The following is a 27,988-nucleotide window of genomic DNA, read 5'->3' on the forward strand; positions in this document are numbered from 1 at the left end:
AAGATCGTTGATCCAGGATAAGTGGGTAAAGCACTTATAGCTTTGCAGTGGTATTAAGCATGTGAAATGTGTGTGAAAAGCTGTCTGCTGATGCAAGAGGTGCACAGGTGTATGTTTCAAATTCTTTATACTGTAGATTGTCCAGGACAATTGTTTATCTCGAACAAATTTATAATGCTGATGAGAGATGTTTCCTCTCATCTTGTCAAATCCTTCCCACTGTACTTAGTAAACTAATGAATGTAGAATTCTTACACGTGCCATGTTATTTTTATTTACAGTGGTACAGTAACAGATCTTCTCTAGTCCTCTTGCACATTACCACAATTCCATGCTTCCTGGCAGAGTCTTCGTGCCCACTCCATTCATTTTTCTCTATAACATTTAATAATTTTTGTACGTGTCTAATGTTTCCGCAGTTTAGCGTCCTCAAATTGTTAAAATGAATGTTCTTGCAGGTTCGGGAAATTCTTGCCTTGGAGCAGAACGGGAATACCAGAGCATGGGAGGAGGTAACCTTTTCCCTGAATGACCTTCTTAATGCTGACTCCGATCACGACCTGGACTGTCAGATAATATCCCCGCCGCCACGGGATCCCGCCTCCACCATCACCATCCACGACTCAGACTCGGAAATGGAAGATCTCATTCAAGGTGAAGGCGAGAGTGAACATGAAGAGGATGACCACGAGCCAGAAGAAAGAGAGCATGAAGATGACGACCATGAGGATAGGGAGAGTGATCGTGAAGATGAAGATCAAGAAGATGAAGACGAGCATGAAGACGAAGAGGAGGAGGAAGATGAAGATGAAGAGGAGGAGGAGGAGGAGGAGGAGGTGCAGCACCAAGTGTCTGTCTCTCCAGAAAATGTTGAGTCAAGTGACACTAGAACCTCAATCAGTAAGAGAGAAGTGGCCACACCCCACAGTGGCAGCAAACCTTCAGGTGCTCCCTTACAGATGCTGCCGCCTATTCCCGTAGAAGTGCCACTGTGCGTTATGGAATCCCTAGCTAGTGGCCCTAACAGTACTAGAGATCTAACAAACCAGGTGTCTGATGCCACACTAAACTTGATAGCCTCAAGTCAGCCACCTTTAAATAGCCAAAGGCCGGCAGCTGAAAACATCTCGGTGCCTGGACCCAGTTCGCTTCTTTTGGCTCCGCCTAGACTAAAGGTAATGTTGACGACTTTACACATAGCTTTCATAATCACATCTCTCGTGGGCTCTCTCGTGTAAATTGGATGTCGGGCAGTCATTTTTTCCAGAAAGTGTCAGAGTTAAAAATGTATATACAACAGAGAAATTAATTCTTAATTTATTAATTACTAACCCTGCATTAAGAGACATGAAAAGAACGCAGTATTTCCCTTGCTCGGCTATTTACAAATAAACATTTAATTATTTTTGTAATTTTTAAATGCTTAAATATTTTACTCAATTGCTTTATGAGGAAAGTTTAAATACATAGGGAGATTGGGAGTTGAGAGCTAGACTTATGATTTGGTGCCTTATGCAATGTGATGCAGCTTTTATATCACTCCTCAGGTAAAGGAAGAACGTCCATCGCCCATCAGTGAATGTGGCCTCTGCATGCACAATCCACGAACGCCTCACACCTCAGAATGCGTATACCCTTATGGCCTAGCCCCTCCGTCTCCTGTGGCACTGATGCCCGGGCCCCCACGGCCCTTGGGCACCACACCGCCACAGAGGCCAGTCCCCCACATGCCAGCCACTCAGCAGCCTCCTACCGTCCCACTCTCATCGACTCATTACCAGAGGTCTATCAAGCAGGAGAAGCTTGATGGTTAGTTCAGGATAACTTTGTAATTAATGCTATGATATGGTTTTAATGTGTGATTTCTTCCATTTCTTGTTATACTTTTAGTACAACTATTTCTGGGGAGTTCCCTTGTAGTTCCCTGAAGTTACTAGGTCACATCAGCCATGGAGATCTGTTGGCCTACCGGGGACCAAGAGCCAGAGTCTGGCCCTCCTCACAGAGATGTAAGGAGTGATGACACGTACTTATTTATTTATTGATGCCACCCAGCAGCCGCGTCCAACAGCCTGGTCGACGACCGGGCCGCGGGACGCTAAGCCCCAGAAGCACCTCAAGGTAACCTCAAGGTAAGGTAACCACCAGGGAAGGAACCCAGAAAGTCAGCAAGACAAGAGACCAGTGATGATATCACAAGAGACTACAGCCTCAAGAACCACCAAAAGAACTCCTACAACAATGTAAACAAACGATTGAAATCTTTTGAATCTAGAGCAGGCTTGTTTGGCCCACCTCCCCCATTGGTTTGGGGGAAAGGTAGCTCATGGTCCAACCTGTCCTCTTAAAAAGAACGTCGCTTTTGGACGTTTGCCCGTATGGCCGAATTTGGACGTAATTTGAAAAAGAAAAAAAAATTAAAATAAATTTAGGATTTCTTTTTTCAACAACAGTAAGTTAAGGGTCCTCTGATAGGTTAGGTGGGCAGGAAATTCTCATAAAGTTTCAAAACGTTATGAAAAACGTGAATTTAAAGTGTCCTCTTATAACCTCTGTGTGTAAGCCGGACGACTCAAATAGAAAACGGAACAGAACGTCACTTTTGTGAGTCGATTTCATTTCAAATTACGTCCAAATTTGGCCATATCGCGCATACGAGCCAAAGTGACGTTCTTTTTAAGAGGACGGGTTGCATGGTCAGCAGGCATCTTCATCCTCAGTTCTATACTGATGTAGGGTGTACTTGACCGCCTCTCTTCAGCTCTGGCTCCAGTGTCTTGGCATTCAACTAAGTAGTGTTTTTTTTGCCTCTGTGGCTCTGCCTGTACACTGTTGTGTAAGGTTAGCAAGAAGTTAACAGTAGTTGGAGCTGCATGTGTGCAGGGTTATCTTGTGTGCTCCTTAGTGCTGCCCTTGCATTGCCACGGTTTTCCTCCCTGCACCCTGATAAGGTATCTTTTGGAGGTGTTTATCGAATTCTCTCTTGAACACCATGAGAGGCCGGCCAGTTACGCCTGTTATGTATAGTGTTGAAGAGTCCTGGGTCCGCCTCCAACAGGGATCAAACTTGGAACCTCACGAGTACGAATCCGAAGCGCTGTCCACTCAGCTGTCAGGCCCCTAATAATACCTTAGGAACTGCACCAGACCTCAGAACCCCTCACTGACCTACTGGAAGCTAGGACCCGAATCTGGCTCTTTACAAGTTGAGGCAGAATGTGGATCACAGATCTACCCTAAACCTAGAAAAATCCACCAAAACGGTCAGAGAAAACAAAACAAAGAGACCCCTCTGAATGAAAGAAATGAGCCCTGAGGCAGGCAAGGCAACCAGTTGTCACAGTGAGCGAGCAACCCTTACCATAATGGGCCTGAGTACTACTACTAGCAGATGGTAGTAGTAGTAGTCGGGCACAGGTCACCCTAGAGTCCCGGTCAGCCATCTACATCACTCGCCTGGTGTAGTCCAGGTCGGACAACTTCCGCAGATATCCCTGAGCTGCTTTCTTGCTCAATTAAGTGGTGTTGGTCATCCCTAAAACTTCTCTTCCATGTTTTGTTCTTGTTTCATTTATGTTTCATGGTTGTGCTTCTTGCAAGCCACATTTTGCATCCAATGGCATTTATTTCACTCCAAAACATACCGGTAACTAAAAATTGTCTACTGGGAAGATATAGAAAAATTTCAGTCAGGTTCCACCAAGAGTATTGGATGCAAAACATGTCAGAACTCCTCGTGTAATGGAGTGACTATGTCAAAGATCTTAGAATAATATTGTCAGTCCTAACTAATACACATAACAAAATAAGCATACCAACAGCCAGGAAAATAATTTTGTTTATAATCTGAAAATTCAAAACCCAGGATGCAACACCAATGACAGCATGACTTTCAGTGCATCAGTGCTGTCTCGTACAAACTATTACTCAGTCCTCACAATCCGTTTCGAGGCAGGCGAGATATTTGACGTCCACAACTCTTCAATCTCCTGTCAACCCATAGACAAAATATCACTGGACTGATGGAAATTCCTGCTCGAGTTAATAGTCGAGTCTAATTGTGCTGGCTAGACTAATGGGAGTAAGAAACAAAATTCTAACTGAGAATATGTGTAGAGGTAACCCACAGGTAAGACTGCTACCACTGCCTCCACCATATAGTTATTACTGGAACCTGTAGTTACTCGACTCCTCTGGTCTCATTACAACACTTTGTGTTCTGAAAAGCTTGTTCATAACACTCAACACCACCTCCAGTTAAACTATATTTTTGTTTATTATTATTACTGATTTCTTGTACAAGTCTTTGTAGCTTATTGAAATTACATGTATATGTTTGCAGCATATTATATTTTTGTACAAAAAACTGTTTAAAGAATTGAAATTGACATAATTTAAATATTATATTGAGGCTATGTAATTTTAGGTAAACAAATATCAAGGCATGTTGAGCTAATTGTATTCCTTTATCTTGCCCACAGACTCGTATCTGAAGTACGAACATGTAAAACGGCCATCCTCCGAAGAGCGTCCAAAGAACCCTGCTCCTCCTGATGCACTACCTCTTCCTCCTCCTGCCCAAGGCCTACACCATCCTCCACATCCAAGGCCACTCATATTCTCTCCGGACAATGATTTCCCGGATCCTCCGCGTCCACCGCCACCTCCGCCCCCGCAGTTCAGTCCACGCATCAAGATTGAGCGACATACACCTGTCCAGTTCATGTGCTGCTGCATGCGAAATGAGTGTGAACGAAGCAGCACGCACAGTGCAGAGATGCGGCCACCTTCCCGCCGCAATGGAACTACTCCACAACCTACAGAAAGAAGACCAACGCCACATCTGTACAAAATGGAACCACCGTCCCCTTGTGCCTCACTGGCCAGAACTCCACACCAAAGTCTTCCTGGCCACTTTGCACCACCAGCTTCACCTCGTTGTCATAGTAATACAGTGGCAGCTGACGCTAGAGTTACTGTTGGTGTACAGACCGAGAAGGAACGACTTGTTCCAGCATATGACCAATCCAGTAATAATAATAATAATAATACTAATAACAATAATAATAATAACAATAATAATAAAAGACAGTATGTTCCTAACTTAAGTTTAGCAAGAAGTGTAACACCATTAGTTACTATTAAAGTGGATCAGAGTACAAGTACAGAAGATTTAGGTGGTGCATGGGAGCAACAACAGCAACGTGGGAAAAGCAGAGGCAAAGGTTGGTGGTGGCATCGTAATGGCCGCCCTAGAAACCACCTCAGTCAATTAACTTCTATTTCAAATTCTTTAAGTGATTTTGAATTTAGTCAGGATGCAGGAATTGCATTGCAGCAAATGATGGTTTTCAGTGAGCAAGAAACAGAATTTGTCCGACACTTGGAAAGCATTGATCAAGAAATACACGAGCTCATGCGGGAGAAAAAGCGAATGACTGAGGAACTGGGACGCCTCCAGCATCTCCGTATAGGTAAGCTACAACAGCTAGTAAGACAAGGTGGCGCTAGTAGTAGCATAACCGGAGCTGTGGTCCCTAGAGGAGAGCCTCCCGTACTGCGAGGAACTTGTAGCGACATAAGACCGCCACGAACTCTTCATCAAGACTCTAGCTCAGATGGGGGTGATCATATGGATACTAGTAATTCTACCACCACATACAATATTGAAAATATTTCACTTCGGTATGGATTGTCTAAGGAAGACGTTTGTGTTCAGTCTACAACAGATAATGCCTCGGTTGTAACTTCTTCACAAGAAAAGGGCCCAAGGGTACGCTCTTTTAGTTTCTCTCACACTTCCTCTAATGACTCCAGCAATGAATCTCAGACTGTTAGAAGACAAAGATGTACATCCACGTGTCATTCTCCAGGCAGAAGCTTGAAATCTAAAGAAACTCTTCAAATTACTTATCTTGGTCCCATTAATCCTAACGAAGAATTTTATCAACAAATAGCCAGTAACATTCATAAACTGCAACAGTCCATTTCTAATACAGATTCAGAAACTGACAATGATGTAAAAACTTTGGAGGTTCCTGTTGAAAGTTCAGAGGCAAATGTATTTTATAAAACCGATGTCAGAGAAGCAACAAGTAGGAATAGAAGTAACTCTTTGTCTAGTTCAGCTGAAGGTGACATTGAAAGTGAAGTTCCTATTGATCATGATGAGGAAGAGGAGAGAATACCAAGACGAAGGCACAACCTGTCTACTGATGAAGGCGAAGCTGTTGTCGATTCCTCTGAGCAGCTTGATAAAATAGACAATGATTCTTCTCAAGGAGATACTGAAGACCAGTCTGTAGAAAAGCCTCAGGATGCTGAAAAAGAATTAAGTGTGCACATTTGTCAACAAGTAGATAATGGAGAAATTAAGAAAGAGGAGGAACTGAAATATTCTCAAGATGCAGGGTCATCTGAACCAGGGTCATCTGAACCATCTCAAGAAGCTGAGTCATCTCAAGCTATTCAAGAGTCTGAATCAAGTTCAGTGTGTAAAAAATCTGAGTCTCCAGAAGCAAATGACTCGACTGAAGTGTACCAAGGGCCTTGTCAGATGGAGATGTCAGTATTAGACGAGAAACCTGCGTTAACTGAAGCTTGTGAAGAAATAGGTTTTGCTCAAGCAAACAGTGCAACGGAGAAACGGGAATTCATCGGCACTTCAAGGAAAAGTTGTTCCTCTTCCTCATCGTCCCCAGCATCGTCACCAGACAGCCAGAAATCTAGAAATTCTTCGGGTGAACATTGTTACAGTTTGAGGTCTCGAGGCCCACCGAGTAAGATTAAGCAGAAGCTGTTAGGAAACGTTGAAGTGAATAATGACGTGCAAGAGGAGAACTCTGTGAAAACTTCCTTGGGTAAAGCTAGTGAGAAAGTGGGAGGAGAAGATGGACACGCAGATGACGAACGCGAGAAAGAAGATGAATTTAGCAGATTCCCACATTTGGAAGGATCAGATGGCGGTGCGGAAGAGAAGAAAAGGAAACGAAAACGAAAAACAAAGAGACACAGAGTGAATAAACGAAAAAAGAAGAAATTACCAGAAAAGAATGGAAGTAATTCACCCATTACAGTTAGTGCCAAGAGAAAATTGCCATTATCTACATCAGTTACTACTTCTCACAGTTCTTTAACTTTGTTGGAAAAAGATGTTACTGACTGCAATTTAGACATTGATGAAATCATGGACAGTTCTGGAGATGAACACGTATTCGTGAGCCCCCCGTCTCATGGTTGTGCAGTGCTGGATATTAAGGTGAAATGTCAACAAATATGTTGTGTAATATGAAATATTTACAATTTGTTTACATTTGCTATATTGTGCTGTCCATTTCTCTCACAGCAGCTTTCTTGCACTTGCCTTCAGCTTTATATTTTCAATTTGGGGAAATAAATGCAATGTGCTGCCAGAATTCCATCATTCAGGCCACATATAAGTCATGGAATATATACCTGGAGAGGGTTCTGGGAGTTCTTCTCGCCGAGCCTAGCCTGAGGCCAGACTCGACAGAGTATATCTTTGCTTAAGATAGATATAATTCAAGTAATCAATGTACCATGCTTTTGTCTGCTAGTTTACACTTGGGGACGCACTATTTACACGCCATAGCAGGGATCCATATGCAAAGTGTTCTCAAGGCAGTCTTACCCTTGCATAAATCCATATGGTAATGAGACTCCTTCACACCTACTGAACTCTCCCAGTTCGGTCTGTCTTTATATCATCCTTACTGTGACATTAGACTTACAACAAGAGATTATATTTTATCTTTATAATATAGACTTGACTACAAAAAGGAATGTTATTACTGTGACGGTGTGAGAAAGGTTTTGAAGGTTTAACGTGCAGCATTAAAAATCATATGTTGTTTTTCTATATTCATTTGCAATATCTAGGGAGTAAATATATAAAACGTGCAAAGTGAATGGGAATAGACATAGGAAAACTGTTGGTCAACATCATGTCAATAAAATGAGAAAGTGTTGATAGGGGGATGTACAGTACTGGCATGTGGGGAAAATATTTTCTTCTGGTGAATGATATCAAATTATCATATTTTAAATTTGCAGGTTGTAGGAGATTTTGTGATAACTGCGTCAAGTGATGGTACTGCAAGATGTTACAACATGATTTCAGGGCGTGTTATGGCCACATACGTCGACCACACCGACATTGTGACGTGTGTCGGAGTGGTTGGCAAACCCGATTTTGAAACGGATTCTCAAGAATTTCAGGTTGTAACAGGATCGGCAGACAAAACCATATGCATATTTAATGGAAAGGTAATACTGTCCACTTACTGTACTCTCACTCGTGTGTTTGGTGTATAGCTAACGTTCTTCAAGTTATTGACTTTGGCTCATAATAGTAATGTTTCCTTTAGAAGTACTATAAAGGAACCTATACCATACTGGGGGAAACTAAAAAATTCTCCAAACATAGTGTTCTTGTGTATTATTTATAGTCATACTCAGAAGCCAACTATACCACTGGTGGCTGCATGCAGCTAAGGCTATACTAGCATGGTGCTTTTGAGACTATTTACATTATTACTACACCACAATTGTTGTATAATATGATTATAATTTATTATCTAATACAGTACAGTGGTACCTCGGAATGCGATTGTCCCTGTATGCGAGATTTTCGGAAGGCGAGGTGTATTTACTCCAAAAATTTGTCTCAGAAGGCGAGGGTTACTTCGGGAGGCGAGTTTGGACGCGAGTTTGTTGATACGCGTACAGCCGACCTAGCGCGTTCGTCGCCCCTCCGCCCCTCAGTTTATTATTGTCTCGCGCTCAGTGACTACCCCCACATCAATTCTTCTCGCGGATTTTCAGTGTTTTGTTGGATTTTTGGTGATTTGTCTATACAATTTGTTATTATATATCTCACCATGGGTCCCAAGAAAGCCAGTGGTAAGGATAAAGGCCAGAAAGCTCATGTGAGGATGACAATAGAGGAGAAACAAGAGATCATTCGGAAGCATGAGAACGGTACACGTGTTGTTGAACTTTGTAGGCAGTACAACAAAGCCACATCAACAATATGCACTATACTTAAGAAGAAAAATAAGATTATGGGTGCTAAAGTGGCAAAAGGAGTAAGAACATTAACGGCACAAAGACCACAAATACTTGAAGAAGTGGAAAAGTTGTTATTAATTTGGATACACGACAAGGAGTTGAGGGGTGATAGTGTTTCGGAGGCCATTATTTGTGAGAAAGCCAGGGTGTTGCACGAAGACCTTCTAAAGAATACCCCTGCAACGAGTGATGCAGATAAGAAAGAGTTTAAGGCAAGCAGGGGCTGGTTTGAAAAATTTAGAAAGAGAAGTGGTATCCATAGTGTTACAAGGCATGGGGTTATGTGATGTGATTATGGAAGGGGACTCCCCTTCCAAACAGTAACTCCTCTCCTCCTCCCCCCTCCTCACCATCTTCCATTCGCCTACAGCACTCGACAGCAAGGTAAGTAATAACTGGAACACAGTTTTGTAGGTTTATTTAGATGAATTAGGTAAATTAGGTATAAAAATTTAGTTTGATGTGGGGTTTTTGGGGTAGTCAGGAACGGATTAATTCATTTCCCTTTATTTCTTATGGGGAAATTAACTTCGGAATGCGAGTTTTCGGAAGGCGAGGCGTCTCCAGGAACGGATTAAACTCTTATTCTGAGGTATGCCTGTATTAGAAATTGTGAGAATGTGTCTTTTTGTCTCACACAGAGATTCATGTCACTCGTGTTTGCAAGAAACTTTCTAACACATACTCATGCCTGTATTATGGTCTGTTAACTAATACAGTTGTGTTATTCTAGACTGGCATAGCAAAGCAGCACTGTAAGGTTGGCGAGGGCGTACGGTGTCTCGACATATCTTGGGGCCAACTCTTTCTTGGCACGGAAGGTGGCTGTGGAGCAAGATGGAACTTCAAGGTAAGTACCACCATTAGGGATTGACTGGTTTGATTATATGTAACCCGGAGCTGTTAATAACAACTCATTAGTGTATTGTAAACTCAGTGAAAGAGTTTAGCTGTGCATAAAGCATCCAGTCCTTCAATACTTTTCTCATATATATATATGGTAATTAAAATAATGGAAAAATATGAACATAATTAGCAGGTTGTATGCGTCTGTCTGTCTGTGCAAGTGTTTTTGTTTTATTTACTTCATTTCTATCATTAAGTCTTGGTTGTTTTTCTTGTTTGTCTTCCTGTTTGTGCATTTGCTTATAATTACTATTGCAATTCCTATCTTTACACTATTTCATGCTTGCACTGCTTTTCTAAGACTCTGTTTTTGTTGGCTCTCGCTTCCAGTTATTGGGTTTGGGAGCCTCAGGAACAATGAGTTCTATTTTTTTGTCCCTGGAAGTGGTTTCTTAGTCTGCAGCTTTATTTTTTAGCTAGGTCTGAGACAGCTAGCTTTCAAGGAATAGCAATAAACGTTGCTTTCACAATAATCGTTGATTATTGATTCTTGGTTCGTTCTGCCGAGGCTGCTTCTTTCTTGTGTCCTGTTGCTGCTGTCTGTTGTTGTTTGCGCGCACCTCCCAGGCTCCTCGGGGTACGGCATTGTTTGTCCCAGTGTCCTTGGTTCCTAAGTCCAATGCCCATTTTTCTCAAGTTGTCCATTGTGTCGTCAAGTTTGACGGCACAATGATCATTGTGTCATCAAACACCCCTCAGACCCATGATGATCATTGGTTTGTGGCATTGTCCACTGTGTCTTCGAATATGTCCTGGGTTGATGTTCAGGCTTGGGAGGTTGTAGTGGTCGCCCAAGGTTTTGATTGCTTGTTACCTGGTTCTTCTGCCATTGGTGTGGGGTTCGGTTCCCCCTTCCTTAATGCTTTTCCTTTAGAAGTATGTGGTTGTACTATACTCTGGTAGAGTACAAACTCCTGGTGAGCAACCTTTTCCGTCACACCGTCCCACCCCAAATCCTTATCCTGACCCCTTCCAAGTGCTATATAGCTATAATGGCTTGGCACTTTCCCCTGATAATTCCCTCCCTCCCACTTCATAGCATCAGCATAGCTACATGACTACTGAAACTTAAATTGAAGCCAAATCAAAGCACAGGTTACTACTAATAGTAAGAATAGCTTTCAATTATTTTAAATCAAAACTCATACTCACTAGTCTCTCGACGAGAGTGCTAGGTTTCTGCCTCATAATTTAATTGCTCCAAAATCATTTCCATAAATTGTGGCACTGATACAGAAATATCATGACACAGAAAATCACTTTAAAATATCACTTGAGGCACATACATAGACATAAGTAAAATAAATTCCTGTCTGTTCCTTGGAACAGCCTACTATGAAGGAAGTGGAAGGAGGGACAAATTTAATCTGCCTGGTTTTGCAACTGGCTCTCTGCTTCCATATAGGGTTAACCATGGGGTTATCTTGAGGTTATCTTGAGATGCTTTCGGGACTTTAGTGTCCCCGCGGCAAGTCCTCGACCAGGCCTCTATCCCCAGGAAGCAGCCCGTGACAGCTGACTAACACCCAGGTACCTATTTTATTGCTAGGTAACAGGGGCATAGGGTGAAAGAAACTCTGCCCATTGTTTCTCGCCGGCGCCCGGGATCGAACCCGCGACCACAGGATCACATGTCCATCGTGCTGTCCACTCAGCCGACTGGCTCCCTACTGGGAGCCTGTCCGCTCCCGACCGGGTTATGGATGTGTTGTCTCACTTCTGTCGCATTTGTATGGAATGGACCACCGATGACGTGTCCTTCCGTTGGATCTGCGAGACGTTTGGTTGCTCCAAGGTGGACTTTTACATTTCAGTGTCAAGCCAGTGCCTTCTTCCAGAGTTATCCAGTGTAAACTACTACTTCATTTGCATGTTCCTCCCTTGTTGTTCTGCCTTCTTATGTGTCTTTTAAGAAATTCCTCATCTTGCATCGCCTTTATACTCACATTCTTATTTTCACGCTGCTACTCCAGGTGACCCAGTAATAGACGGGACAAAGTGCAGACAGTCTTGGCACTCCTTAGCACTGATGTTACTTGGTACAATGGTTTCTTGCACTGCAGTGAAATTCCTACATTTGGGTTCACTGACAACTGTGGTCCACTCATTCACCCCACACACTAACTCGGATGTACTACTCCACACACTTGGAGATAAACACTTATCTTGGATCTTGTTGCCTCAAGCCTACCCGCTGTCAATTGCTTGTGCTCTAGGCTGGTTTGGAAGCACTATGCTGCAACACGGAATTAAGAGTAAACACCAGTCCCTTCTCCACCCAGTGGCCCAATGGCCGTGCGCATCTGGCGGTCAGTGGGGAGGAGTGGTTGCCTCCCGAAGCGGCAAGGGGATGAAGGAAAAAAAAAAATTGCCCTACAGGCAATCGAGCATCAGAAAGTCAGAGTCTATTCTGGTATGCAGTGGCCCTTCACTCAGGCTCACGAGGCTGCTTCTACCGCACCATACTGCTCACTGTCACTAAACAATTAGCTGCAGTGCACTCAGGCACTTCACTGCCTCACTTCTTACTGATTCTGGCCTCAGAGTAGTAGGTGTTTCTCACTCTTCACTTCCTCGTTCTCTCAACCACTTGGGCTGGACAGTAGAGCGACGGTCTCGCTTCATGCAGGTCGGCGTTCAATCCCCGACCGTTCAAGTGGTTGGGCACCAATCCTTCCCTCCTGTCCTTATCCTTATCCTGATCCCTTCCAAGTGCTATATAGTCGTAATGGCTTGGCACTTTTCCCTTGACAGTTCCCTCCCTTCCTCGCTCTCTTTGATGGGCTGTAGAATAACACAGACAGCAGGACTGCACGTGGTTCTCACAGCTTGCCTAACTCTTGTCACTGCTGGTTCTCGCTACCCAGGACTGGCCTTAGAAACACCATACAGTTACAGAAGACTAGGCTGCAGACACCCCTCACAATGGAGCTTCCTGCCCATCTGTTACATTTGAGCTTGTGATCAAGCTCAATTGTAATGGCTGGGCAGGCAGTTTGCTATTGGTCCTTGTGAACCACTAGTGAATTTCTGACTTGCACTCCTCTTGCAGCAAGTAGAATTCTCTTACCTATTCCTTCCAAAGAGTTTGCTTATGGGCGTTATTCTCATTACTCTGGTTTCACTGCTCCCTGGACTGGCGGGTTTGGGCCCTACTTGTGTAGACTACTCCTTTGTTCCTTTACTCCTCATCAGCTCTCGTCTTCGGCTATCTCTTTGTTTTTTTTGGGGATTAGTTTCCATGGTCTCATCCTCCTCCATCGCTCGATATGTTAGTGTAAGCTTTGGCTCTAAGTTGGGGCTTCATGACTCGTGCTCACTATGTCACCCAGGGCTGGTGGCCGGGCCTGTTCGTTTGGGCACACAGTACGGTGCACAAGTTTGAACTGTGTGACATGCCCTGAGGAGGATTCAACTCCCTCTGTGTTCAGTGCTCCGGCTCCACTTTAGCTGCTTCCCGGAGATTCATTGCCCGAGCCGAGGGGGGTCACTTTGGTCCATTGCCCTGTGTAGCTAGATGTTTACAAATAATTCGGACAACTAAACCCCGACAAATGGGGTTTGGTTCTCCGCATGGTATGTTTGAGGTGTTCAACATTCATGTGGATGGGTTATCTCACTCCGTCCCATTTCTATGGAATGGATTGTCTGACGTATCCTTCCGTTGGATCCGCGAAACATTTGGTTGCTCCAAGGTGGACCTTTACATTTCAATATCGAACCAGTGCCTTCCCTCCTACATGCATCTATTCCCCAATTGTATGGCTCTTGTGGCAGATGCCTTTCAATCAGACTGGTCAACATGGAGGTGCATTTACCTTCCCCTCCCACCCCATTTTTAGTTCAGTTGTAGCTCAGGGTTCTATCCATTTTGGAATTGTATTTGGAGAGGAGGTAAATCACATGTGGAGTTGTTTGGCGTTTTCAAGGCTTTGATTTTTGTTAACCCTCCTGTTGTGTGTAAAGGTTCGCTGACTTACTGGACTTTCCTGGTGTGGTGGCGTATTGTCACTTTCTTTCTGTGCTTCGTGAGGGGGGAGGGCCAGGTTTTAGCTCTAGTCCCCAGTAAGCCAAACAGAACTCCTACATCTGATGTGACCCATTTGTATGGAGGTCCATGGTTGTTCAACATCTTCTCAGCAAGTATAAGAAATATTGCTGGAACAACCGTGGATATCTTCAAGAGAAAACTAGATTGTTTTCTTCAAGAAATGCCAGAAGCTCTCACAAGTCAAACCTGGCCTCGGGCTGGGCTTGGGTAGTAGAAGAACTCCCAGAACCCCATCAAACAGGTATCAAGCAGGAGCAATCTTAGCGAGATAGCTTCAGGGAGCCACCTGGGCTCATCCAGAAAGAGGCGTTTCAGTATATTCAACACCGGGTTTTTATTTGTTTTCCCTCTATATTCATTTTAATATCATTCATTTCCTCAATACAGTATGTTATTGCCCTAGTTTGTCTCTCTTTAGTTTCTCTATATACTTTTTGTTGCCACGAAATCATTTTATAATGGATGTCAAAAATGTATAACAGTGAGTAAAAGACTGTATGAAAGAAATAACCAGATTAAAATAAGATTATGAGTATTTATTTTACATTTATTCAATCACCCACAAAATAATGTTTCGGCTAATACTCACATAATCTAAATGGCATAATTTATAATGAGGATCATCCCAAAGGACAAAGGTGTGACGGAGATGGTGCAGTTCTGTGGTAAAGCAGTAACAAGTCTGAAGGCCATGACTGAGGGTGGCCGGAGGGTTCTGCTTGTTGCCGCCAAAACTACGCCGCTCATGATCCGAGATGCCATGACAGGTAATGCTCTCTTCGTCTTGTAAGATTATTTCGTGGAATGAATGACCACTTGGGCTGGACGGTAGAGCGACGGTCTCGCTTCGTGCGGGTCGGCGTTCAATCCCCGACCGTCCACAAGTGGTTGGGCACCATTCTTTCCCTCTTCTCAGTGCTATATAGCCGTGATGGCTTGGTGCTTTCTCCTGATAGTTCCTTTCCCTTCATGGAATGAATGAGGTTAATTATAAGAGCATTTGAGACAGGAATTGATTCAGAGATGGAGATTTATTCATACACATGCACATTTGTGACTTAATATTTTCTTGACAGTTGGATTAATCCGAGTAATGAGTATGAGGCACAGCACTGTAGGGACAGACACACGAGTTGTTAAAGGTATGATTTATACATCATGTAGTTGCTGCATAAATATTTATTGGGAAAGAAAGGACACAATACAGCAGGAGAGAAAGTACAAATATTAAAGATGATAGCAGTCGGATGAGGAGGAGCTTAATTCGATTGAAGTTTAGAATGAAATGAATAAATGAGTATTGGGGAATGAGATGTGTCACCTGACATTATAGTCAGTTTAATTACAGAATATGAAAAATAGGGCATGTCAGGGAGCAATAAAATTAGTTTTACCCAGGCTGTTGTGGGTTGCATCTTATGTGCCAGGGGTCTTGTTCGAGCTGTGTGATTTATTTATTGGATGTTCATGTCGTAAAAAAATTATCTTGGGCATGATTGCCCAAGATTGGCATGAATGAGGTGATTTTATCAAATACCATGCCCAAGATTACCAACAGAGTGCCGGCGGGGGGATGGGGAATTAGCCTCGGCTACCATCCTCTTTTGTCCGGTCGTGTTGGTGGAGTGGTTAAGGGATCCTGTACATCAGATGCATTGCTTCTGGCAGTATGGGTTATAACTGTGTATTGGGTTGTCACTTCATTGTATCCTTCCTGTAATTATCTTGGTCAAGACAACATGCTGTGACGGGCAAGACAACATCAATGGGGCTAAGCTGTCTTGCAATGCTGCAGAATGACCATACTGCAAATGATTCCATTAATAGCGTGGCTAACACAGTGCTAATTTGAGAGCCCATTCCCATATTGAATTGTTGATAGTGAGCGACAAACCAAAGCCTAAATAATGGTTTTGTTTATGTTTGTTAATAAAATTACTACCTGGTAGAGTATAGTCATTGTTAGAAGAAAGTAGTTGTTGTTTTAATAGTCGTCAGGATTTGTTAGTGGCAGCCTAGTGGCAACTACACATAAGAGGCATAACTGGCAAACCCCTCACAGTGTTCAAGAGAGAACTGGATAAACACCTCCAAAGGATACCTGATCAACCAGGCTGTGACTCATACGTCAGGCTGCGAGCAGCCGCGTCTAACAGCCTGGTTGATCAGTCCAGCAACCAGGAGGCCTGGTCGACGACCGGGCCGCGGGGACACTAAGCCCCGGAAGCACCTCAAGGTAGCCTCAAGGTAGGTAGGTAGGTAGCCTTGATAAGCAGCTAGATGACATCCAAACCAACTACCGTAACTAATTCTTTACCACCTTGATGTTCCAAATTCTGTGTACTAATTTTGCACAAACAAATTTAAATAATGTGAGCAAGTGAGTGTGTGAGTGAGGAGTACTGCCAGTACCAGGAGTGATTGGTTGCATGGCAAAGTTAGGTTCATGGAGTTTTGGCATATTCTATGTGCAGGGTGATCTCGGGTTTTGTGGGAACTAGTTGTGAAGTTACTTGCTGGTGCTAAACTGCTTCAATAGTTTTGTATTTTCATACACCTCTGGGAGGCCTGGTCGAGGACCAGGCCGCAGGGACGCTAAGCCCCAAAATCATTGCAAGGTAAGGTAACGTCTTGGGTTACTGTGGTGTAGGTCTCGGCAAAACTGCAGAAGAGAGAGAGAGATGTCTAACGACCTAACGTTTAAGGAGCATAACCAAGTAAATATTGTGTCAGCCAGAAAAATGATAGGATGGATTACGAGAACCTTCAAATCCAGGGATCCCATCACAATGGTTGTACTATTCAAATCACTTCAAATCACTATTCTTTATCGCTGACTATTAATTCATACCCATTGTTGTCATTTTCATTTGCAATTCAAACTTGCCAGTTCTCTTGATGTTTTTAATTACCTCATCATTTTTGACTAGTTGTGGCATTGCTCTTATCACTTGTCTTAAAGATCCTCATGCGCCCGAGTACCATCGTGCCATGTACTAAGTTCAGGCCTCTGTTCCTGTGCCGTGTTGTCAAGTTTACTCAGTCATAGGCCTATCTCTGTGCTCATGATCTGTGCAAGTTCACTTAACACAAAAGGCTTTCTTCTCTGTTGTGTCCTGTGGTGACTTTTTATTGCAAACCTGTAGTTTGAAGTCTGTGTTCATGGTTAATGTGGATCTTTCTTGATTGAGATCTCCTCCCTTCCCTGCAGTACCCTCTGATAACACACAAGCACAACTATACTGTATTCTGCCTATGAGTATATTAGAAATGCCTTTCTCAGCATGGCACTTGGTTCACCTGTTCCCTCTCGTCTGTCTCGTCTTTTCTTGTGTTTTGTCGTTATGTGAGTCTTGGTATTGTCTTGGCCAGTTAACTAGTGTTTAACCCTTAAAGTGCGCATCACTTCATATGAAGTGTAAATCGTTTTACCAATCAACTGCGCTTCACTTCATATGAAGTGTATGGGTACCGCGCACGATTTGAATGGCCCGCGGTGTAGCTGGGGGTCCCATACGCTGCCCAGGGGCTCTAGTAAACAGCGGCCATTTTGAAAAAAATTCCAGCTCACGATCCGATGGCATGGGAGGCCTCAGTTTAGCGAGAGTCACCATGGCGAGCGCACGGTCAAACGCCTCACAGGCACGCACCACTCAGTCCCTCACCCCAGAGCAAATAGCCCACGAATTATTCTCTGAAGGTGAAGAAAGTGTGTTTGACGATTCAGACAACGATGAGGATTATACACAGTTGTCGGGTGATAGTAGCAGCAGCAGTGAAAGTGAGAATGACTGCCATGCCATGGCGAGGCCTATACGCTCTCCCATGCCTCCTCGCCCATTTTCTACCCCAATTCTACCACGACCTCACAGTTCCTGTGGATATTTTCTGTTTGAGGGTGATGAGTCAGAGGGAGGTGACTCCTTTTCTGGGTTTAGTGACTCAGATCAAAGTTTTATTGAGCCTGTGGCTGGTACCAGTGGTGTAACTGGGCGAGAAATTGTCGCGTCAGCAGCATCTCGCCCGGCCAAGCGCCACCGCATGGCACCACATGAGGGACCAAGACCCTCGTGTTCACGTGCATCCACCTCACGTGCATCCACCTCACGTGCATCCACCTCACGTGCATCCACCTCACGTGCATCCACCTCAAGTGCATCCACCTCAAGTGCATCCACCTCACGTGCACCCACCTCACGTGCACCAACCTCACGTGCACGTAGCCGCCATGCTTCTCGCAGACGGTATTCAGCTCCTGGTCGCCGGTATGCATTGCTTCCTCGCCGTCTTTCCTCTGCATCTCGCAGGACGCCTGGTATACTTGAGTGGAGTGATGGTGACGATTTTATTCCTAATATTCCTCACTTTGACGATAAAGATGTAGGGATTACAAACCTTTTCCCTAATCAAGGTGAGGACATGGCTGAGATGGAATATTTTACAGCATTCTATGATGAACCACTCATGGAATACATTGTACACCAAACGAACCTGCATGCTGCTTACCTGATTGAGAGGGAAATCACAGAATTTTCACGACTGCAGCGTTGGAAAAATACCACAGTGGCGGAAATGTATGTGTTTTTGGCACTCTGTTTGTTGATGAAGCACTGTCACAAACATGCAATAAATGACTATTGGAGCAAGGACAAGACAATACCAACACCTTTATTCGGGAAATATATGTCACGAGACAGGTTTCAGATACTCCTCAGGTGTCTACATTTTGGAAGTGTTCAGGACCGAACACCTGATGATAGACTGTGGCGAGTGAGGCACTACATGAACGATGTTATTGGAAAATTCAGAGATTTTTACGTACCAGCACAGAAGCTGGTGGTTGATGAATCTCTCATACTTTTCAAGGGACGTGTTCCATTCAAACAGTACATTCCCTCAAAACGAAACCGATTTGGCCTGAAATTTTTTGTTCTTTGTGATTGTGAGACAGGATACGTGTTACACATGATTCTGTACTCGGCTAGTGATGTAGACATTCCCGGTAACGACGAACATGGATTCTCGGGGAGTGTAGTGAAGACCATCATGGCTCCGTGGATGAACAAGGGACACATTTTATACACAGATAATTACTATACAAGTCCCTTGCTAGCTCGGTTCTTGCTAGAAAATAGAACCGGATTGGTTGGTACAGTAAAGCCACAACGAAGGGAAATGCCTGTGTTTGACAACGACATTGCAGTTGGTGAGTGTCAGAGAAGGAAAAGTGATAACATTCTGTCAGTTCGGTGGAAAGACAAAAGAGAGGTGAACTTGTTGACAACAATTCATGATGGAACAATGGTGAACAGTGGGAAAGTGAGCCATAAAACAAACGCACCACTATATAAGCCAGACTGTGTTTTAGACTATAATATCAACATGTGGTTGATTGATAAATCAGACATGATGATTGGCACTGCAGAGTGTGTGCGGAAGACATGTAGGTGGACGAAAAAAGTGTTCTTCCATCTTGTGGACATGAGCATGCTGAACTGTTTCAACATGTACCTTGTGAGAACTGGACGTAAGCCCACTTTCCGTGACTTTGTATTTGATGCTGCAATACAGTTATTAGGAAAGTTTGCAAAAGATGTCCCAGGTATTCAGCGGCCCATCATAAACCCACTGTTGCAGCATGCTGGTACTCCACGCCTCGCTCACACTGAAGGCTTCCTAGCACACAAACTTAAGTATTTGCCACCTGGTGTGAAGCGTGCAATAGCCCAACGTGATTGCTTGGTGTGTAAAACAACGACACGTAGAGACAAGAAACGGAAGCTTGTGCAAACATGGTGTGAAACGTGTGGTATCCCATTATGTGCTGTCGACTGCTTCAATGACTACCACAGTCTAGAAATCTTCTAAGTGTGCTTCAAAGTGTGTATTGCGTGTGCGAGTGTGTAAATATGTAAACATATAAGCAGATAGCGTGTGCGTGTGTGTAAATATATACAAATATAAGCAGAACATACAATATAATAGACTGTAATGACATATTATATTGCCGTAATTGAAAACATTTGTGTGCGCCTGTGTATACTCAAATATGCAACAATTATTGATACAAAATATGTTCAAACAGTATTTGAAACACAATTAGTGAAAAAAAATTAGATAAAATGCGCTTAGACGTTGTAAATAAATAGCACGAAAATATATTTGTGGCAACTCTGGCTGTTTGAGGACCGCGCGCAACACCTCCCGGGCGTGTACTGCATGAGCGAACATGCAGATTGTGACGTCATCACCGTCCTTCTCGGCTCTATTGCAACAAAAGTAAGTACAATAAAAATTTTTTTTTATTTTTCCCGTGATCAGTGAACAGAACTTAACAGATTAGCAAAAAAAAAAAATTTTTTTTTTTTCAAAATGACATGCGCCTGTGTGGATGGCAGGATATTAGACCCCGAGCATGTTAAAGGTTAAAAGAGCATTTCTTGACAGTCTGACTGTGAGTGTACAGTACAGTTGTTGAATGAGCTTTCTTGAGGCGATGACCCAATGAATATGTAAAAAAAAGGATTGCCATTGTGCCAGTGTGAAATGTCAACCTGTCGATACTATGTACTGGCCTGTCCATGAGACCTTGGGACAGTGGGACCTTGCTTGGGGGAGCAACCAAGTGCCATGCTCAGGAAAGAACTTTTCATTTAAATTCTAAGCTATATTTCCCTGCATTTGTAATTTGTTTAGAGAGATATCGTAGTGTTTTGTAGCTAAGTATGTGAGTAGAACATTGCATATCTGACTATATCCGTCTCTCTAGGTCTGTTTTTGCGCACGTTGGAGCACATACAGGTGACAGTGTATGCAACTGTGTCACACGGAGGACTTCTCTACACCGGTGGCTCAAACAAGGCCATTGTGTATTATGACTTTACGGTTAGTTTCTTTATCTCTACACTAAAAAATGTCATGCTTTTATAGCAATTTACTTAACTTTAAGATGATGGTAAATCCACGGTAAGTTCATTCAGGTATTTTAAAGTATTGTAGTATCAATAATAACTATAATATGTTTTAAACTTAATTTAAAGTTTCTGAAAATTTTAGATTTTTTTTCCCTGGAGAGCGGAGCTGCTTACCTAGGCTCCTTGCCCGGAGCAGCAGCTCTGTTCTCTGCATGTTTGGGGTTTTACTCTTGACTATTCTGCCTCTTGGCCAGAATAGTCAAGCCCCCAAGCCCTCTGCATGTTTGGGGTTTTACTCTTGACTATTCTGCCTCTTGGCCAGAATAGTCAAGCCCCCAAGCCCTCTGCATGTTTGGGGTTTTACTCTTGACTATTCTGCCTCTTGGCCAGAATAGTCAAGCCCCCAAGCCCTCTGCATGTTTGGGGTTTTACTCTTGACTATTCTGCCTCTTGGCCAGAATAGTCAAGCCCCCAAGCCCTCTGCATGTTTGGAGGTTCAGGTGTTTTCCCACTTTCCTGCCTTTACTTAGGTTGGGAGTGACAGTGGCTGGTGTGGGGCATACTGGGTATTAGCTTGCTCTACTGTAACACACTGAGGTAGGCCATCCTAGCCGCAGGAGCCAGCCTGTGTTTGCTTACTATGATGTTTCTATACCTTTGTTGAGGAAGGCAAAAAAAGGGGGGGATATATGCCAAACAAGGGATATATTGCTTTTGTATTGATTCAACAACACATTTTCTCATCAAGTCCGGCATAGTGTCCCAGTGCCTGAGTGTCCCATTTAGTCAATTGTTTTGGACCCCAAAAATCCCCTGCAGGTTCGGTGGTCGTCCTGTTTGGACCCGTGTGTTTCTGCGCTCATCTTATGCAAACTTCAGGGTTGTTCAGTGTCCTTGCCACGTGACGCCATTCAGTCCTCCTGCCTCCAAGCTGCCTGTTGGTTCAGTGTCACCATCGATACTGAGTCATGTAGGGGTTGTTCTTCCCATATGCTCTTCTGATGGCCCTCTTCTTGGGGCTTTTCAGTTAGTAACCACTTTGTGTCATGGTTTGCAGTGATCTGGATTGTGTCTGGTTGGCTGCCCCAGAGCTACCCCTTTGCTGGTTAAAACCCTGGACCTGAAGGTGTTGGGTAACTTCTCCCTTGGTTTTGTCCGCACCTCCTTCCAGTTGGGGTTTACCCCCCCCCCCCCCCCTTTCCTCTTCTTTCCCCTTCGTTCCAACCCGGTGACGTCTGAGGGTTCCTGTTTCAGGACGGGGTTTAGTTTAGGATGTGACTAGGGCGGCTCCTGGGGTTACCCCTTCTGATTCGGGCACAGAGGCAGTTGAGCCTGCTTGTCCCACTGGTGCTTTTGGGTGTTCGTTCAGCCAGCCCCTTCTTCCTCTCCTGTATTCTCTCCTTGTTCCTTGCTTTGTTTCCAACTCCCTCTTTCAGTTCTACAATTTAATTTCTATGTCCACTCATGTTGGTACTCTTCCTCTACCTCATTTTCTTGTTTAATCTTTCACTATTTTATGTTGTTGTTGTTGTTGTTTAGTGTTGTGATCTTAAACTTTAAGAATGCTTTTCTCCATAGACGCCTTGGATGGTTGAGTGCGTGGCTGCCTCACTTGTTTACCCGCACCTTATTTCGGATCAGGTCCCTGCCTCACCCTGTCCAACTGGTCACAGTGTGCTTCTTTACTACTTCTGAATTGTTTGTGGAATTTTGGTATTTTCGAGTCTTCCTCTTCTGTGAATCGTCTAGTTGTCTGTAAAGCCTCGGTGATTTTCTCTACGCTTTTCCAACTTGTCACTCGCTCCCTGCACCTCTGTGATGGGGGGGGCCAGGTTCTGGCTCTGGTCTTCAGGAGGCCAAACAGAAGTTCTGCAACTGATGTGGCTTCAAATATGGAGGCGTCTCAACTTGATAACTTCAGGGAGCCTCCAGGGGACTTTCCTAGAAAACAAGGTTGAGCTCTTACTGATGATGAGATCGTACACATTCCTCACATGAGTGTATTACATAAATACTGTTTCATTTCTTACATTCGTACATGCTCTTTAAAACTATTATTATTTTGTAAAACAAAATGCAGCATGTAATTGGTATATACAATATTTTATTTACTGCATTTTCAAACAATTGAACATTTAAATGTTGTTTTCACAGACGGGTAGCAGCAGAGGACACATAGCAAGTGAGGCTGACGTGTCGTGTCTCAGCATCTACAAAGGTCGCCTCGTTGCCACGTGTTATGATGGACTCGTCCGAGTATTTTGCCTGGCTGTATGTTTATTGATATTGAGTATAACAAGCCCCTGTTTGATGAATATTATATATATAACTAGGCTAATGTAATAAGTGTCAATTATTGCACTTAACAAGCAGACATTAAAAAAATTTTAACGATTACTTAAATGTAAGTTTTCATCCTGACTATACACACATATGTATGCATTGTGCAATTGTTTACTATGCATTTCTGAGCTCTCCCACTTTGCTTGCCCCTGTGGTAAGCTTCTGCTGTCGTGTGGTAGGCAGAGCGTCATACTAGGTACAAGTGCCACAGGGAACTTTCCTAAATCCCTGAACAGTCATACTGGTTCTAGTGAGCTGTAGAAAACTTGCATTCATAAATACTCAAAGCTTTTACATACTCTCTTTTGGCAACCCCAAGATTAAGGAAATCCCTATATCACTGCTTGACTCATGCAACCGCCTATTCCTCCTACAAATTAAGTTAAAACATCTGAATCAAAATACGATCCACTATCCACAGCCTCGACACATCCTCTCCGACTATAGTCATGCTAAAGAAACAAGTGGAGAGCCAGTGTGATCTCTGGGTTGCCAAGGAGGCTATGTAAAGAATTTGTGTATTTATAGCTTTTTATAGCTCATTTAGGCAGATGCTAGTAGTCGTAAGTACTAGTTTGAGCCTGCAAGGACATTAGATAAGATTCCTATACACTTGTACCTGGACTATCACCCTGCATGATTTGCTCCTGCTATAGCAGTGAAATCTTACTTAGGGAAAGGGAATATATGTTGACCAAACCACACACTAGAAATTGAAGACAACGATGTTTCGGTCCGTCCTGGACCATTAGCAAGTCGATTGTGGTCCAGGACGGTCCGAAACATCGTCATCTCTTCAATTTCTAGTGTGTGGTTTGGTCAACATTATTTAGCCACGTTATTGTGACTTTTCATCTACAAAGGGAATATAGACTCATCTATATTGATGATGGATGATTATGAGCAAGTGAATCAACTCATAATGCAGTTTTCATACACTCAGAACTTGTTTCTTCACAGACTGGCCAGCTTTTACAAAGAATACCGGTTGAAGCTACAAATAAAATTTTCATTTGCTCAGCATTGTATAAAGACAGAGTAAGTATTTATTTGGAGTTTCCTTGTGGTTAGCCACTAATGTGTATATTCATTATGTATGTACAGTACTGTACATAATTTTGTTTGTGTTAAGGGTATTTATGTTATGTATATACTGCTATATATAGGGTGCCACAGCCAGTGCTAAACAGATCATTCACAGCAGCACGCAACTGCTTCATAAGGATCTTCTTGAGGTTATCTTGAGATGATTTCGGGGCTTTTAGTGTCTCCGCGGCCCGGTCCTCGACCAGGCCTCCACCCCCAGGAAGCAGCCCGTGACAGCTGACTAAGACCCAGGTACCCATTTTACTGCTTGGTAACAGGGGCATAGGGTGAAAGAAACTGCCCATTGTTTCTCGCCAGCGCCCGGGAACGAACCCGGGACCACAGGATCACAAGTTCAGTGTGCTGTCCGCTCGGCCGACCGGCTCCCATTCCAGTCGTGCATAGGTCTCATAAGTTGTTGTAGAGCTATGGCAAACATTAACTCATGGGGAGCCGGTCGGCCGAGCGGACAGCACGCGGGACTTGTGATCCTGTGGTCCTGGGTTCGATCCCAGGCGCCGGCGAGAAACAATGGGCAGAGTTTCTTTCACCCTATACCCCTGTTACCTAGCACTAAGATAGGTACCAGGGTGTTAGTCAGCTGTCACGGGCTGCTTCCTGGGGGTGGAGGCCTGGTCGAGGACCGGGCCGCGGGGACACTAAAAGCCCCGAAATCATCTCAAGATAACCTCAAGATGCATCGTTAGTTGTTGCTACCTAGCCTTCTTCCCTACCACTTCTCATAAGCTGTATACATAAACAACCCACTTCCTCCCACACTCATCATGCCAACTCTCCTTACTGGTTCCTTCCTCATTATCCAGTGCTGAAATTCAATTAAACTTTTAACATTTATAAATTGAACTTGAGAATTGAAATGCATGAAGCACAAATACAGGGAGACAGGGCACAAGTTGCTAGATTAGATCCCAGATAGGTAAGCACCCACACAACAGCTCCCTGTTCCCCCACTTACACAAGTCTTTTGGAGTCTGGAGCCGGTCGGCCGAGCGGACAGCACGCTGGACTTGTGATCCTGTGGTCCCGGGTTCGATCCCAGGCGCCGGCGAGAAACAATGGGCAAAAGTTTCTTTCACCCTATGCCCCTGTTACCTAGCAGTAAAATAGGTACCTGGGTGTTAGTCAGCTGTCACGGGCTGCTTCCTGGGGGTGGAGGTCTGGTCGAGGACCGGGCCGCGGGGACACTAAAAAAGCCCCGAAATCATCTCAAGATAACCTCTTGTTTTTGGTTTAACACGTTTTGGTTTTGGTAAAACAAGATTATCACTTGTTTTGTTTACCATCAGTGTAGTCCTAGCTTGGTTCCTCAAGCTGGTTAAAGTGTACAACACGTGTCAGGGTTTAGGTGGAGAGATGCTAAAATAAGATCTTCAAACTCGGTAACAAGAAATGTATACACTATTAATTTTTATGTAATCCATTTGTGTTTCAGTTACTGGTGGGAAACAAGAAGGGAGAGGTGGTGGGTTGTCACCTGGCGCAGCTTGCTAGTCAACCTGGCCAGAGTAACTCGTCACAATAAAGCTGTCTGGCATTCCTTGGCAGTGGAGGCCCAGCAAGTTGGAGATGTGACAGCCAACTTGGAGATGCGGCTTCCACTCAAGATGGAAACGGGACAAAATTAATATTTCTCCTACGAAGAATCGGTGCTCAGATATTTGTTTAGAATATTAGGTGAGATTTTAAGAATGTTTATGAAAAGTTTAGCCACTAGATGACTGCCTTCAGTTGGTGTACATATAGTTTTCTGAAGTGTAGACTTATTTGAGTCTGGCTCAATCTTGCTCACTATCTACAGAATTGTGTTCTCCAGTCTTGTGTCCATCCAAATGTTGATGATTAATCTTTTTTAAGCTGTGGAATCATAATAAGCATATCCCTTTGTAGAATGTCAAATCTTTATTGTATACCGGACTAAGAAGTCTTTCAGCAAATCATTGTTTGCGAAGCGAAAGTTATTTTAATGATGCAACCTTCGATACATAAAAGGCGATATTTTTAAAATGAGAACCCAGCTTGGCCATTCATAATAGTGTCAGCACCCGTGGTTGTTAACTCTTGCCGAACCCCTTGTGGTAAAGTTCGGGATTTCCATTAAAAAAAAATAAAATACTTTGTCCTATGATGTCTTTCATAAGTGAATTTGTAGATCTCTGTGTTTTATACACAAATGTAAACATTTCTTTTCCTTGGTGGTGTCACTGGTTAAGAAAACATTTTGTTTAAGCTGGAATATTTTGCAGTTTGTAACTGTTATTTGTTATTGATTTTACAGGTCTATGTCCTGGAATTTTGCACTCAAGCACAAAACGTTTTATGTGATACTGGGCTGTGTTCAGGAAATGCGGCAGTGATACATTCTCAGAACTATAGAGCCAACTGAGGCACATGTGGTCAAGTGTTCTATTCACAATTTGTGTCAATTCTAAATACAAATATTAAAACATAAAATAGGTTGAAAATGGGATGATTTACATCGCTTCTAATCATGTTAGAAGTTCATCAGCAGATTAGACGAACTTATAAGTTTTAACCAATTTTGTTTTAATTGCACTGTTGGTATGTATGTCTTAACATTGTGGAATCTTTATTACAAATTGCCAAGAAAAGTTTGCACTAAGCCAAACATCTGGAACTGAAAACGTACCACAATTCCTAATGAGGCACTTCTCTGTACCCGTAAATATGTTTTGAGAAAACCCAAGATAAAAATTAACTTTGTAAGTCCGAGTGTAGTGCTGCTCATTTTATGCCGTGTACAATGGTGGGTTACCAGGTGTTAGCGTAACATTGTGAATGTGAGCCAGACTCGCAGTGGCGTTGGTGGTTGCTGTACGAGGATGAATACCTGTACTGTCTTTTGTGAAGGTGGCCCAAGGACTTGCTAGTCAGGCTCAAACATTGGCCATGATCTTTCATTATTTTCATTATTTCATTATTTTCATTATTCTCTTTCATTATTTTCTGTTAAGGTACTGTAAATTTATTATTTTTTCAGGATTCTCGGGATATTAGTGTTTTGCTCATACAGATCTCAAACATAACATTTGTTGTCAAATTTTAATGTTTATCACATACTTGCTGTTTATATAAATAAATAAAATCCAATCTGAATGATTTTATTTCTATATACAAATTTGTGTGTGTGTGTGTGTGTACCTCGCATCTAATTTAACAAAGTCTGATATAAAAAAGTTTTATAAATATGCCAGACAGAGAGATCTACATGAACTCCACAAATGGTCAGACTAGCAAATACTTTTTATTAATATCGACAAATGGAAGACCTTGCATGTGGGGCATAACAACCCACATCACAACTACCAAATTAATACCATTACATTATAGCAGATTGATGAAGAAAAGGATATTGGAGTCAAAATTCATCATTCGCTAAAAGTTGCACAAGAAGGGAACGGCAGTAAAAAAAAAAGTAAACCAAACCCTTGGAATAATCAAGCGTACCTTTACCTTTAAGGGAAAGAAGGTAAGTCATTCGTATGTATAAATCACTGGTGTGCCCCCACCTGGATTTTTTTTTTTTTTTTTTTTTTTTTTTTTTTTTTTGGTGATATAT

At 43.1% G+C, this 27,988-nt stretch overlaps 1 protein-coding gene across 2 annotated transcripts; it reads left to right on the plus strand.

Annotated features, from left to right (window-relative positions):
- Positions 1-418: 418 nt before the first annotated feature.
- LOC123772859 (uncharacterized) lies at positions 419-27,521 on the plus strand. Of its 2 annotated transcripts, XR_011228186.1 has the most exons (11): positions 419-1,175; positions 1,548-1,809; positions 4,482-7,258; positions 8,074-8,286; positions 9,824-9,940; positions 14,679-14,814; positions 20,817-20,932; positions 23,116-23,232; positions 24,265-24,342; positions 25,844-26,085; positions 26,687-27,521. XR_011228186.1 is itself a non-coding variant. In XM_069323320.1 (10 exons), the coding sequence occupies exons 1-10, from the start codon at positions 447-449 to the stop codon at positions 25,931-25,933; spliced, it is 4,635 nt and encodes a 1,544-aa protein (XP_069179421.1). In that variant the 5' UTR covers positions 419-446; the 3' UTR covers positions 25,934-27,521. The 2 variants fall into 2 exon arrangements, 1 of the variants encoding a protein (XP_069179421.1); XM_069323320.1 differs by having other exon boundaries at positions 25,844-27,521.
- The last annotated feature ends 467 nt before the right edge of the window (positions 27,522-27,988 follow it).

The sequence above is a fragment of the Procambarus clarkii genome, chromosome 12 (genome assembly GCF_040958095.1).
Source record: "Procambarus clarkii isolate CNS0578487 chromosome 12, FALCON_Pclarkii_2.0, whole genome shotgun sequence".
In the NCBI taxonomy this organism is placed as follows: domain Eukaryota; kingdom Metazoa; phylum Arthropoda; class Malacostraca; order Decapoda; family Cambaridae; genus Procambarus; species Procambarus clarkii.

Bases quoted from the DNA above. Each gene is read 5' to 3' on its own strand.
- LOC123772859 (XM_069323320.1), top strand. From the start codon at position 447: ATGTTCTTGCAGGTTCGGGAAATTCTTGCCTTGGAGCAGAACGGGAAT. The intron at 1,810-4,481 runs GTTAGTTCAGGA...TCTTGCCCACAG, and splicing joins CAAGCAGGAGAAGCTTGATG to ACTCGTATCTGAAGTACGAA. The intron at 14,815-20,816 runs GTAATGCTCTCT...CCGTCTCTCTAG, and splicing joins GATCCGAGATGCCATGACAG to GTCTGTTTTTGCGCACGTTG.